The sequence below is a fragment of the Tursiops truncatus genome, chromosome 10, assembly GCF_011762595.2.
Source record: "Tursiops truncatus isolate mTurTru1 chromosome 10, mTurTru1.mat.Y, whole genome shotgun sequence".
Lineage (NCBI taxonomy): Eukaryota > Metazoa > Chordata > Mammalia > Artiodactyla > Delphinidae > Tursiops > Tursiops truncatus.
This window is the reverse complement of record NC_047043.1, coordinates 78,970,000-78,984,198: the sequence shown is the minus strand read 5'-3', so window position 1 is coordinate 78,984,198 and position 14,199 is coordinate 78,970,000. Positions and strand designations below refer to the sequence as shown.

Sequence of the window (14,199 nt, the reverse complement as noted above, 5' to 3'; positions counted from 1 at the left end):
GCTAAACCTGGATGATGTAAGTTGCACGTGGCTATCTTTCCCGGCTGTCGGGAGAAGGCCAATCTGTATGTAGTAGGAGGGGATGAGGGCAACACCGAGGAAAAAATAACCGAGAGATGGAGAAAGCTGAGGGCATCGCTTGAGCCTCTTCATCCAGCCTTGATGAAAACTAGTTTCATCTCTACTCTTGCCAGTTATATGGAGTAATACATTTCCTTTCTTGCTTAAGCTAGTTCAACTAGGTTTCTGTCACTGGCAACCAAAACATCCTAATACAAATAATTACTTCAGCCCCATTCAGAATCCTAAATGATCATTAATAGGGCATTGGTTTAATACATCTTGGAACATTCAAAGAATAGAATATTATTGAGCTAAGAAAAGTGATCAATAGAGGTTTATATTTAACAAATAGAAAATTGAGGGTATATTGGTAAGTAATAAAAGGTATAAAGGATTATTTTATTCCATAAATTAACTGTAAATTCCAAATGGGGAGAGAGGGAGACAGAGAGACAACTTAAGAAAGTAGATTGCGTGCGTGTGTATATATTTGTATTGACCAAAGTCCAGGAGGAGATACACCCAAACGTAGAAACTGCTTACCTGGTGGTAATACAATTTTTTTTTGGCCACGCCCCAGGGCAGGTAGGATCTTAGTTCCCCGAACAGGGATCGAACCCAGGCCCCCTGCATTGGAAGTGTGGAGTCTTAACCACTGGACCGCCAGGGAAGTCCCTTGTGGTAATACAATTTTGAATAACTAAATTTAATGTTGCCTTTTTAGTTACCTATTTTTAAAATTGTTCTGCAACAACTTACATTATTAGGGTATTTTTAAAAATATGGGCATTCCATCTTTGATTTCAACGTGTATTTTCCTTCTCTCTCAGTTTCCGTGCAATAAATTGTTAAAAACATACAATAAAGAAGAAGACATATAGTGAGTGAACACCTTCAATAATAAAATCCTGTATTATTTAAGCATCTACCATGTTCCAATTACTATATTTTCATAGAGTTGGTGGGAGAGGAAATAAAAGAGATACAAATATCTATTAAGAAGAAAATGCAAACACCCTGTTCTCAAGGACTTAACAATATCATGAGGTATATGTTCAGTGGAATTATGTAGGATGATATGCTACATTACGGCTGAACATTTTGGAAATTTTAGGAGAGATTCCCACGATAAATTCTTCGGTTTCTCTTGCTTTCTCGGCCCCAACATCGAATTTCAAATCTTCCAGTTACCAATATTCATTTGTTTCCCAGGAAGTGAACCAGAACATTAGCCAGGATTAAACTCTCTTCCTCCTCTGGGGTACTAAAATAATAGTTCACATGTGATGTCTTGAAAGGTCACAAGAACTAACATTTTTTTTATTCTTGCCTAGCTGAAAGGACTAAAGGAAGGGGTACCGTGGTCAGAAAAAACCCATCTGCCTCCCTGTGAGGAAAAGAACAAGTTATCAAGCGAATCATAAAAGCCCCTCCAGGAGATGACGTGGAAAGTTGCCCTCACTGTCTGTTTCGTTCAATCTGAACTAAGGGCTTTAACCTCCTTTGTTGATCTTCTGCTCTAAATTACCAGTTTGGCGTCAGTTACATTTCTTGAATACGAAATATTTACCTTGATATCTATAACATACTCCTCAACGGCATTCTTCAGAAACTAAAAGATAACCAATTTTCATGTCCTCTTTTGCCCCACACCAATGAATTTATCTCCCATCTTCTCATTTTCAGAAAAAGGAGGTAAGTTACCACTTTAGACTACAATAATGGTTTCTTTACTCACAACTAGAAAACTTTGAAAGGAAATGTTATTTGTGAAAGAAAAGCAATGTACAATTTATATTTGTGGATTTTTTTCTTCCCTTTAGTTGAACTAGCTATATGAAAATTAAATCATAATCTGTGCAGAGTTTATTGCGTCACAGTTTACTTATCTCGATCCACTGTGTTTATTAAGAGTTCATTGTTGAAATGCTTCCGCAATAACAGTATAAGGCCATTTGGCACGTCGCCTGTACCGGAGCCCACAGATCTCCAAACACTTTAGAAATGTTTGCAAATTAATCCTCTTTACATTACAGTAAATTATTCGATCTTCAGAGCCTACAGAAGGGGAACTGGAGATTGGATTCTGGAGTGGAACACTGTATTCCTTCAGTTTCAAGGGAAGAGATAGCAGGGTGACTTAATTGATGTGCACACACTATGTGGCAGATTCAGGAGCCAAAGAATGCTGGTACCCAAATATGCTAGATGGTGGATGGCCACATCCTACACCTTCAGAGTGCAGTGGTTCTGAGAATGGGCTTTGGTTTGTGCCTCTGGGTTCACATCTTAACTTTATCACTTCCAAGCTCTTCAGCAAGTTTCTTTACTTGCCTAGCTTCACTTTCCTCAATTGTAAAATGAAGGTCATTCATGGAAGTCAAGGACATACCTACCTCACACGATTGTTGTAGTGATTACATAAAATAATGCACATAATTATCCTGGCACACATGGTAAACCTCCAAGTTAGATATTTTATGGCATTATTTTGTCCACTGGAATGTATTGTCAAAGTCATAACGTAAGTGAGAGAAGCCAGAACACTAGGATCCCACTTTACATCTATTCAAGCAAAATATACTCCAAGATAACTATAAGCTCTTTCAAAATAACAATCTATAAATCGGTTCTAGCCACCGAATCTAAATGGGCTTCATGTCAAAGGCCATATATTATCCAGTTTAAGATCACTTAATCCAGGCATTCATTCATTAAGTGTGTATGATGCACACTCCCCTCAAGGCATGGGTTTAGGTGCTGAGGATTCAAAGGTTGGAAAAGGATAGATATGATTTCTGCCTTGAAGTTGTTTCCAATCTGGGACACAGGAACTGGACCAGGAGAAACAGAGTAGACAGAGTGTCAGAGGAGGAGCAGAGAGCCTGGGAATATCATAAACTTAATGTCTGGAAAAACTGACAGTCTTAGCTGCATTGGAGGTTCAAATTACTTCTTTTTATGTTCCTGGGTTATAATATGTCTCTCTATACCTCTCTCCACCCTGCTGTCTGTACCCTTAGGTATCCCTTCTTTTTTGGGGGGTTACTCCACATCTAAAATCTGAAGTGGGCTAAATTCCAAGTCCTTTCCTCTTCTCAGCCTCAGAAACACATGGAATCCTGGAGAGGGAAGATGGTGCTCTGCAAGTGGGAGGAATTGCAAACCACTTGGTCTTGCCCATCCTTTGGACTCCTCCAGGTGGGGGTGAGGTAGGAGGTAGGGGACCAGTGATTGGAGGCAGGTGGGGGAATTCTTGGTAAGCAATCCTAGAATATGGGCTGCGGAAGCGAGGAACATACAAGGTCAAGCTTACTGGTGATTTGTAGGGGAATCTGTGATTTCAGTCTAAGGTGTTACACAAAAATGTGCATTTGGGGGGAAGGATTCACTCACCAAATACTTGAGCATTAACCAGGTACCAGGCACTGTTCGAGGAACTGCAAATGCATCAGTAAACCAAACTTCACTGCCCTCCTGGAGCTTACACTCTACGGGAAGATGCGGACCACAGATTTCTTCTCCTAAAAGGGTCTGTGATGTAAAAAATGCTCGGGAATCAAGATGCTAGACTTGTGGTCTTCATGTTGTATACCAGCACCACTTCAGGGGAACCTTAGAAGTCCAGATGATAGAACCCATCCCTAAGATTCTGACTGGCTGGATCTGTGCTTGGGTTTGGGAATGAACCTTTTGAATTTCACACTCATCTTGATTCAGTCAAGTTGGAAACAAATGGGTATCTTCCAGGAAAAGAGGCTGAAGACAAAGTTTCCCTCTAGCCGCTCCGCGGCATGTGGAATCTTCCCGGACCGGGGCACGAACCCCTGTCCCCTGCATCGGCAGGCGGACTCTCAACCACTGCGCCACCAGGGAAGCCCATCTTCTTTTATTTTTATTGGCTTAGAATAGCACCCTACAAACATCGCTTTAAAATATTTAAATGTATTCTTATATATTTTAAGCTTTAGAAAGGAGAGAAGGAATTATCATCATCATCTAACTTGAAACGCCAAATGATTCCTAATTTTTCCAACTACTACTATTACTACTACTACTACTAAGTTTTTATTATATACCATTTTACAAGTGTTCTCCCTGTAATACTCACAAGAATCTTGTGAGGTATTGTTATACTTACTTAACAAGGGAGAAACGAAGGCTCTGAGGGGTCCCGGCGCTTGGTCAAGGTCACACAGAGTATTGGACCGGTGGGAACCTAACCCCCAGAGCCCGGCTCTCAACCGTGACCTCTGCAGCACCGCATTCTTTGAGTCCTTTACACTCACCTCCCTTATTTAGCGCTTGAAATCTCTCCTGTGACCAAAGATGAATAAACAAGTTATAAATCACTGAGGGAAAGAAAATGCTTGGGAGACTATCGCCCAGGCCAGTTGGGGAGTATGTGGGGAGTGCAGCCTTGCCGGTGCAGGGTATTCTTTCTGTCCGCAGCCCCCGAGCACGTTCCGAAACCTAGCAAGGATAGAAACTGGCTCTACCTCAGGCCCCGGGGCTGCGAATTCCGAGAGGTGGCTGCCGCGCCCAAGCCCCCGCGGGCGCCAGGACTCGGGTGCAGATCCCAGACCCAGAAGTGATCCTTATCTCCTGGCCCTGGGGCGGGTCCAAAGGCTGCCCAGCTCAGCCAGGAACTTGAGCCCGAGACAGATGCCTGGCTCCAGAAGTCTCTCCCAGCGAGGGAGTTAAAGAACTAGACCCCTTTTCGGTTGAAGACCCGAACCCCCTCTTGCTTTTTGGCTTCTTTCCCTCACCTATAGTTTTCCCCTGTGTCCGAAAAAGTTGGCCCCAAAGTTTAAGGGTGTATGTGTGTGTGTGTGTGTGAGCGTGTGACTCTCCCAGGGATCCCAGTTAGGGGACCCGGGGTACACTCACGGTCCCCCTCCACAGGATCGCAGACCCACGGACAGACGCCGCTCCAGGACGAACCCGAGGGCTTTGTGCAGGCGGACAGAAGCTTCAGGGTCGGGTACTGCGTATTATAGGGAAATGCGGCCGGGGTCGGGTGGGGGTGCGGCAGACAGTGCGGGCTCGGTGACCGACAGCGGGGCCAGCCACTGGCCGAGGGCGGTAAGGAAGCTTAGGGCGGCGTGAGTGCGTGCGTGTGTGCGTGACTGTGAGCGCCAGGGTGAGTGTATGAGGCTCCCCAACCCCCACCTGTTTGAAACGGTTTTAAAATGCCAAAGCCAGATTGCCCATGTTTTCAAAAGTTGCAAACGGTTGGAGGAAAACACTTGCGCATCCCGCAAACTCCCAAAGGGATTTGCCGAGGCGTGGGCACTGAAAGAAAAGGAGGAATAAGAGGGGTGTGTGAAGCGGGGGGGGGAAATTGCCTGCTTCTGGGAGGTCGGCTTTAGGACCCAACGGGAAGCACATTGGAATCTCTCCCTTCGGGAAGGCGGGGTGGGGCGGGCCGGCCGGCAGGCGGCCGCGGGGCGCATGCGCGCGCGTCTCCTCAGGCCGGCCGCTGCGCTCGGCGGCGCGGAATAGAATGAACTGTAACAAAACAAGCCGAGCCTTTGTATCTGCTTAAAGGGGACGCAGGCACTTCCCTCCTGTCCCTCTCCCCCGCCCCCCCCGCCCCCCCCACCTCCCGCCGCGCTCCGCAACCGCGTATCCAGGGCTCCCAGCAACTGGCTGGAAGGGCTTCCCCTAACCCTCAGTAACAGCCCGCCAGCGAGGAAAGGCGAGCCAGGCGGGAGGCAAAGAGGACACACCGCATTTCTAAGAGGCAAGAAAGGAAGGAAGGAAGGAAAAAAATAACCCAAGCGGCGCAGAGTGGACTCTGGTCCCGGAGAGCACGGTCAGGCGCCGGAACGTGGACCTAGAAGCACCGGAATGCAAACAAAGCTCGCGGGCGCCTGTGCAGGGCTCGCGGGGAAGCCCGGAAAGTTTGTTTTATGATGGCTTGAGTGCGCGAGTGTGTGCAGGGAGCGAGTCTGCCAAGTTTCTCTCTCCCGTTGCGTTATTTGGGGGGGAGATGTCTCTCCCTTGAACCAGCGTGGGCTTGGGGGCTTGTGCTGTGGAAGGCACCTGTCTCTCATTTTATTGTTATTTTTTGGGGGGGGGGTGGAGGGGCGTAAGTCATCATGTCGAAAGTGATCCAGAAGAAGAACCACTGGACTAGCAGGGTTCACGAATTCACCGTGAAGCGGGGACCCCAGGGCGAGCTGGGGGTGACGGTGCTGGGAGGCGCGGAGAACGGAGAGTTTCCGTATGTCGGAGCGGTGGCGGCGGCCGAGGCGGCGGGGCTTCCCGGCGGCGGCCAGGGCCCTCGGCTGGGCGAGGGGGAGCTGCTTCTGGAGGTGCAGGGGATCCGGGTGTCCGGTTTACCCCGCTATGACATACTGGGAGTTATCGACAGCTGCAAGGAGGCCGTCACCTTCAAAGCCGTCAGACAAGGTAAGACGGGTGCGCCTCCCGGAGGCGCCCCCAGAAAAGGGGATCGGCCTGCGGAGGCTCCCCCCGCCCCCCAACTCGATTTCCCGCTTTCCTCCTGCGAATGCGGCTTAGCGGGGAAGTTGAGGCCGTGCGCCCTGTGATAGTGAAATACAAAGTTGTTGAGAGGTTGTGGGTGGTTTGCTCACCTGCATTGGGAAGAGGGGCTTGGGTTTGCGCGGGGAAGCGTGGAGATTTTTCCCAGGCCTGGTTTGCCAACCTGTTATCTCCGCCACCAAGTGCAGCACAGCTTGCCTGCACCTGGAGGAGAGTTGGCAGGGGCAACGTGGACGCTCTCCTGACTCCCTGGGCGAGTGTTGCAGCAGGCGCAGTTGCTGCGTTCTTTGGCCACTTGTCTGTTTCCAGACCTGGAGAATGGGTACGAAGGAGGTGAGGGTCTTTGGTTGTTGGGCCCCCTCCATCAGAAAATTAGCGTCACCCGCGACTGCCCAGGTGGGTCCGGGCATCACCGCCTGGCAGTTCCAAAGCCCGCCGTCTGAATATCCTGCATTCACCCCACAGCAGGATGACGCATGTGTCTCGACCGTGTGGCCCGGTCCCAGGCTCGTGGGTGGCGGTGGGGGGAGAGAATGGAGAGGGTATTTCAGTGCTACTGAAGCCCAAGTTTATACTGCCACCAACATCACCACCATCACCATCACTAAGACCATCATCATCCCTGTGATGATGACGATAGCTGCTCTTTCTTGTTAGCTTACTACGTGCCAGGCTCTATGTAAAATGCTTTCCTTGCACTATCTTGTTCTGATTGACAACAGTTCTGAGACCGAGTTGTTCTTATAAACCCCATGTTACAGATAAGGAAACTGGGACTGATGTTGGTTCAGTTACTTGTCCAAGGTCACACAGATGCCAAGAGTGAGGGTTTGAGCCCTTGTTGCAGAGCCTTAAGCACCGAGGAGGAAGAGGTGGGGGAATGACCATGGGAGCCCCGAGGAGCACCCTGGAGAGGAGGGGGTGGAAGCAAATTCATCTCTCAGAAGCCTGGAGAGGAGTGATGACCTTTATGATGGCTGCTGGTGGGGGCGGGGAGTCCCTTACTTCTTAGTTTGGTGCAGGCATGGGGCTGTCCCTGATACAGTCCAATAGAGAAGGACTGGACTCCCTTAAAGGGAGCCCTTGTACGACCGTGCACCATGACGCAGGTTCTTCCCCGTGAAAGCCCCAGGTTGAGCCCTGGTGAAAAGTTCCCATATGTGCCTGCGCGGGCTTGGAAGGGCAAGCAGCAGCTGGAGGAATGTGTCAGAGGAAAGAAGGGTTGGGCTGAGCTAGTCCTCTTTTGGAAACAGGCCCGTTCCAGATGAAACGGAGGAGGGGGACAGGGAGAAGGGCTGGGTCTTTTGGTAGCTTTGGGAGCCGAGGGACTGACGGTTATGGAAAGCTCCTTCCATTTATGTCCTCATTGTGCGCTTGCACACCTCCTCCAAGAAGCCCTCAGGCATCCTGCCCAGATGAACAAATCCTTCTTCCTCTGGACTCCCCTAAAGGTGTATCTTGTAGTTTTTTACTTACTCTGAACTATGTTAGTTCCCTCCCCTCATTTCCATACAAGGTGGTAAGCTCATTGAAGGGAGAGACTGTGGCTTATTCATTGCACATCTCCCCAGCTTTGGTTGAGGTCCATCACCTTGCCTCACTTGAGAATGTGTCCTCCCACATCTGTAAACTGGCTTTCTTGTGTCACATAAACTAATAAGCACAAAGAGTGCAGAACAGTGCCTGGCACATAGTAAGTGCTCAATAAAGATTAGCTATTATTGTTATGTTTAAAGTGAATTGGGGCAGTTATTTATTTCTAAGTCTAGCTTTTAGTGTCAGGAACCTGAATTATGAAGTTAATACCAGTACCTGGATTATTAGGACTTGATAGAACTGTAGAGAAAATACTGTAGCATTTGATGGGATCAGCTGCTGGTCGCCGTGTAGGGGCATTTTGGAGAAAGGGCTGGTGGAAGGACAGGCAGGAGTTCCTGCGTGTCCTGTGCGGGGGTCTCCTGGTGTCTAATGGGTCCAGTGGGGGCTTGTTCTCAGTGTGCAAGCTACTGCATGGGGCTGAGCCTCCCTCCATCAGTTACCAAAGATTGGGAGGCATCGTCCCAGGGCCACCTCCTCATGGCAGTCCGGAAGGGTTGGTCATCTAACAAAGTGTGTTTGGAATCAGGTACCTCTGGGTTCGAAGGAAACTGTAGCTACGTAGGAATGCTCATAGAATGTGTGTGTGTGTATATGTGTAGGCAAATCTCCTTGTTCTTCTTGTAATGGGATAGAATAAAGATATAGATGGGGACGCTTGAATGGCCTGGAATCCACCGTAGTGTAAAAGCTACTATTTCCTGTAATGATTACACAGGCACAGGTAGCTCTTCTAACGTCTTCATTACAGAAAGACGGCACTAGAAAGCATTTCACCAGCCTTCTCTTTTATACTGAGAATAAGATTTAAATTATACTACGCAATTGCTCTTCCTGTGCTTTCATTACTGTGTTTTAATCATATTAGATAGGCTTCTACTTGGTACATGGTAAAGGAAAAATGTTACTTTTGTGTTGTCTGCACCTTGAACTAGCCACTACCAGGGACACGGGTCACTCTGGGTGCTGTCTGTATGAAAATGTCACGGTCTTCTTGTGGGAGAAGATTCTGCTGTTTCTGTTTCATGGCAACTCTCTGAAAAGATGCACAGACCAAAATAGTCTGTAGCAAGTGGTATTATGTGAAGCAGGACTGGATTGTGAAAGCATCAAGCTAAATGGATCTACCAGGTTAGAGTTGATTCATTTTAAATGGAGAGGACAGTCTTTTGTCACAAAAGTGCCTAATAAGAATGTACAAGTACGTATATATGTTATATAAAATATATGTTACTTTACATATATAATAAAGCATATATATGTACTATATATACTATAGGTATATATTTATCTGGAATAAAATGCGCAGATCTTAAGTATATAGTTTGATGGGTTTTGACAAATGTATATGCTCATGTTAGCTTCACCCAAAGCAAGATATAGAGCACTTCCATCACCCCAGAAATTTCCCTCCTGTCCCTTTCTAGTCAATTCCCCCCCACCTCTTCCAGAGGCATTGACTGTTTGATTTTTCTCACCATGGATTAATCTTGCCTGTCATTGAAATTCATATAAATGAAATAATGCAGTGTGTACTCTTTTGTGTCTGGCTTTTTTCACATATTGTGTGTATCATGGTTGTTTTGTATTGTTGAGTAGTATTCCATTGCATACATATACCAGATTGTTTATATTTTTGCTTGTCAATGGCCATTTGGACTGTTTATTTTTTCATCTATTATGACTAAAGCTGCCGTAAATGTTCCAGTTTTGCCACATCTTTGCCGATCTTTGATCTGGTCTGTCTTTTGAACTTTAGCCATTCTAGTGTATGTGGAAAAGAGGAAAAGTACAGTAATCCCTTCTTATCTGTGGGTGATACGTTCCAAATCAGGCACAGTAAGAGATTAAACACAACATGAGATAGAACAAATTATAACTATGTAGTATAATAAAAGTTATGGGAATGTGGTCTCCCTCTCTCTCAAAATATCTTACTGTACAAATTTATTGCCTTTTCCATCTTAACTAAGCACTTATCATGCACTATGGCTACAACTTGTGCAGTTTTAAGTATGACAGCAAAGCTAGCACATATTTCTTTTTCCTTCTCACAATTTCACAGATAGAAAATTCATTCTTACTGTAGATCTTAGCATCCACAGCATATGATTTTATTAAGTCGAGAACATTCACCTTTTCACTTCAAGGAAGCACTTTACGGCTTCTCTTGGGCAGATCCGAACTGCCAGCATCATTCCTCCTGTGCTTTGGGGTCATTACTGAGTAAAATAAGCGTCGCTTGAACACAAGCACTGTGGTACCTGGATAGTCAATTTGATAACTGAGCTACTAAGTAACCAATGGGCAGGATACCCTGGACAAAGGGATGATTCATGTCCTGGGCAGGACAGAGGGGGAAGGCGGGAAATTTCATCCTGCTATTGGTGTACAATTTAAAACGTCTAAATCGTGTATTTCTGGAATTTTCTATATAATATTTTCAGACCGTGGTTGACTGTGAGTAACTGAAATCACAGAAAGCAAAACAGCAGATAAGGGGGAACTACTACAGTTAAGGAAGCTTAGCTCTAGGACGTAGCTAGTATTTTTTGAGCACTTGGTTTAGGAAGTGCCAGGCCCTTGGCTAAGCTAGTGCTTTATGGGTATTTTGTTCTTTATTCCTCCCACCTGGACTCAACGTGTCAGAAACTGAGGTCCAGAGAGTGTGGGTGGCTTTTCCAAGGGTCATACAAGTGGCTGAAGTAGAGCTGGAACTCAGCCGTGTTGGATTTCAAAACCCATGCTTCTAGTTCCTGGGTCAGTGGGTCTCAAAGTAGGCTCCCCAGACCAGTGGTATTTACATCACCTGGGAACTGGTTAAACATGCAGATTCCCGGGCCTCAGCCCTACTGATACCTAAACTCAGGAGGGTGGAGCTTGTGCCGTGTTTTTAACAAGGTGACTCTCATGCATGCTCAGTTTTGAGCACCACTGTCCTAGGGTATAGACTGCATTGAAAATATGGCATCGAGTGGGGCAGGTGATCTGTGTTCTAGAACAAGCTTGGCCACTAGTGCTGTCATCTCTGGTGAGTCACCTCTTTGGGCCTTTCCTCATACCTAAAATAAGTGGATGTATCCTTTTAGATCTTTTGTGCTCCTGAAATGCTAAGATTCCCTGAATAGCCCAGACTCCAAAAGTTTAGAAGGGTGTGACTGTAGTTTCCCAAACTGGTAATATTATAGGTCACACTTACATATTTTTGTAAGTGAATTTTGTGGCTTTGCAAATTACCCAGGAACCAAACTGTCCCTCCACTTTTTTTATAGACAGAATGGAGGCAATAAATAAGTCACAATTTAAAAACCACACACACACACACAAATAAAATAAAAAATAAAAACCACAACACTACCACCAGACCCTTCCCCTCACCGTAATGAGGGACTTAGGACCACATACAATTGAATATAGTTCTTTTGTGCCTTTCTGGGTTTTGTTTTGACATTGTGTGTTTATTTTGACCAGTTGGAATATATTACAACAGCTCTGTAACAAAATAATTCTGTTCTTATTTTGAAACACAGCACCATGTCTTGCTGAGTTTCCTGTGAATTCTGCTTTGGGGTCTCTGGTCTTGCTTTTTCTCTGCCTCCTCCCCCCCCCCCCACCCCCTACACTCCGCCAGGATGGTCACAGGATTGACTCCTCTCCTTAGTGTCTCTTCAGAAAGACCTTCTCATCTGGTGGTGTGCTGCTAAAGGCTTAACAGCCGGCTCTGGCGGAGGGGAGACTGATTTGTAGCATCACTGGAGTTGGGAAGAGATCCATGTAATTGGAGCCAGTAGGAGCTGGCACCGCCATTCCACCTACCCCGTATAAGACAGCGCCTTGGCTCACATGCCGTCCCCTCATCCTGGTTTGTGTTTCAAAGCTTTGACACAGTTTCACATTATCGGGCTTCCCTGGTGGCGCAGTGGTTAAGAATCTGCCTGCCAATGCAGGGGACATGGGTTTGAGCCCTGGTCTGGGAAGATCCCACGTGCCACGGAGCAATGAAGCCCGTGAGCCACAACAACTACTGAAGCCCGCGTGCCTAGAGCACGTGCTCCGCAACAAGAGAAGCCACGGCAATGAGTAGCCCGTGCACAGCAATGAAGAGTAGCCCCCACTTGCCACAACTAGAGAAAAGCCCGCGTGCAGCAACGAAGACCCAAAGCAGCCGTAAATAAATAAATTTATATATTAAAAAAACAACCACCTCGTAATTTCACATTATCTTCTTCTTTTGCTTCTTTATTGTCTGTCTCTCTTCCCACTGGAATGCAAGGCCCATGAAAACAAGAAGTTTATCTCACTTGTTCACCCCTCTATTTCCCAGCACCTAAAATAGTACCTGGCAAGTCATAGGTGTTCACTAAAATTTGTTGGCTGCATGAATGAATTTTCTCTTGTTGCTTTTTCTTTTTTTTTTTGCGGTACGCGGGCCTCTCACTGTTATGGCCTCTCCCGTTGCGGAAAACAGGCTCCGGACACTCAGGCCCAGCGGCCATGGCTCACGGGCCCAGCCGCTCCGTGGCATGTGGGATCCTCCCGGACCGGGGCACGAACCCGTGTCCCCTGCATCGGCAGGCGGACTCCCAACCACTGTGCCACCAGGGAAGCCCTCTTGTTGCTTCTTATTTGGATGGTAAGTGCAGACCAGGACGTCCACATCTTTCCTTCTTTCCTCCCTATTCGTCTTTGATTTCTTGTCATTTAGGATCCTAATATGTTCATTTTCTCATCACCAGATTTTACAATCAGCTGATTCTCAGTGTCTAATAATTTATACCAAGCTATAAATAAATAAATGACTGACAAGGCTTAATGAATTGTATTTAAGTATTTCGGCCTGTTGACTCTAGGTGGAGTTTAAGAAGTGAAATTTCAGGTGTTCATTCAGCAAGCAGGGTGATGAGGAGCTTTTCTGTTTTCTGTTCATGCGGGACATGGTCTATGTCAGCATCTAGAAGAATGACACCTTACCTCCGTTATCTTGTAGCATTGTCCCTGTGTACAGTGTTTCCAGACGATAGCAAACTGGATCTTTGCTACAGAAAAGAGTGTGATTTTTGTCCCCTCTTGCTCTTAAACTGTGCTTGGTGTTTATGTCTTTTTTTTTTTTTTAAACTTAAACTTTCAAAAATCAATCTATTTTTGTTCTTGCTGCCAAAAGACCACTCTCTGAAGGATGTTTTTAGGTTACATTGTGGAACATTCTACAGCTTTTACAAAAAATAATGCAAGGACAGGCAACCCAACATGTCCATTGTTTCTGGAGGCCGCCCTTTGCCAATGGCTGTGTTATTTAAAAATAGATTAGCTTGACCTTATGAGGCAGTGGCATACAGTTGGCTCACTGCATTTGTTGGCATTCATTACCCAGCTAGTTTCGGATGGCAGAATTGATGATATCCACCAAGGGGAATTAAGTGGTTTATAAGAGAAAACATTCTGACATCTCCTCACCACAAGGGTTTACATGAAGGATGTTGCTTTATAAACGATGGTTATTTAATGCAAAACACCAGTCTCTGATGTTAGTGGTCCCTTCCTTGAGTTTGTATATATGTGTAACAGGATATACTGATTTTGTATACACTGAGAATAAAGGCTGTCAAATTCGTTAAGGGCTGGCATTCATATCCTAAAAAAGTAGGTTACTGCCTTCCTGCCTGTCTTTATGCAGCTCATATGTGAGATCTATAACCTTGAAAAATCCTTGGTAAATATTGGCGCTTTGCTCTACTGCACCCCTATGGATGTCGACATCCATATAGTATGTCTGGTGAATTGGTTTTGGTGTGTTCACAGCTGAACCTCCATGGATGTCAAGGACAAGCAAGTGATGCTGACTTTTGCTTTATAGTATAGTGGCCTATGGAGGGTCCAGCGTGTTTTGGATGTCATCCTTTCTGAAGGCACGTAGCAAATGTAATTCGAACAATGTCTTTTGTTTTATTTTATTTTTAGCCGTGCCTCGAGGCTTACGGGATCTTAGTTCCCCGACCAGGGATGGAACGCAGGCCCCCGGCAGTGAAAGCG

At 46.1% G+C, this 14,199-nt stretch overlaps 1 protein-coding gene and 1 long non-coding RNA gene across 37 annotated transcripts in view; one reads left to right on the top strand and one right to left on the bottom strand.

Moving 5' to 3' along the window:
• LOC117313967 (uncharacterized) overlaps positions 1-7,027 on the bottom strand; it is a 175,483-nt gene extending 168,456 nt beyond the window's left edge. For 4 of the 20 annotated variants that reach the window (XR_012323860.1, XR_012323873.1, XR_012323866.1 and 1 more), the window contains exons 1-3: positions 4,954-5,412; positions 4,205-4,380; positions 3,460-3,597 (exon numbers count right to left, since the gene is read on the bottom strand). This is a non-coding gene — a long non-coding RNA (uncharacterized lncRNA). The other 16 variants (XR_012323862.1, XR_012323875.1, XR_012323868.1 and 13 more) reach the window with 9 other exon arrangements.
• MAGI1 (membrane associated guanylate kinase, WW and PDZ domain containing 1) overlaps positions 5,613-14,199 on the top strand; it is a 615,965-nt gene continuing 607,378 nt past the window's right edge. For 7 of the 17 annotated variants that reach the window (XM_073811343.1, XM_033865253.2, XM_073787521.1 and 4 more), the window contains exon 1: positions 5,636-6,480. In XM_073811343.1, coding sequence (XP_073667444.1) covers positions 6,168-6,480 — 313 coding nt within the window. In that variant the 5' untranslated portion in view covers positions 5,636-6,167. Of the gene's footprint in view, positions 6,481-14,199 lie in introns of all 17 variants that reach the window. The other 10 variants (XM_073787522.1, XM_073811339.1, XM_073787519.1 and 7 more) reach the window with 5 other exon arrangements.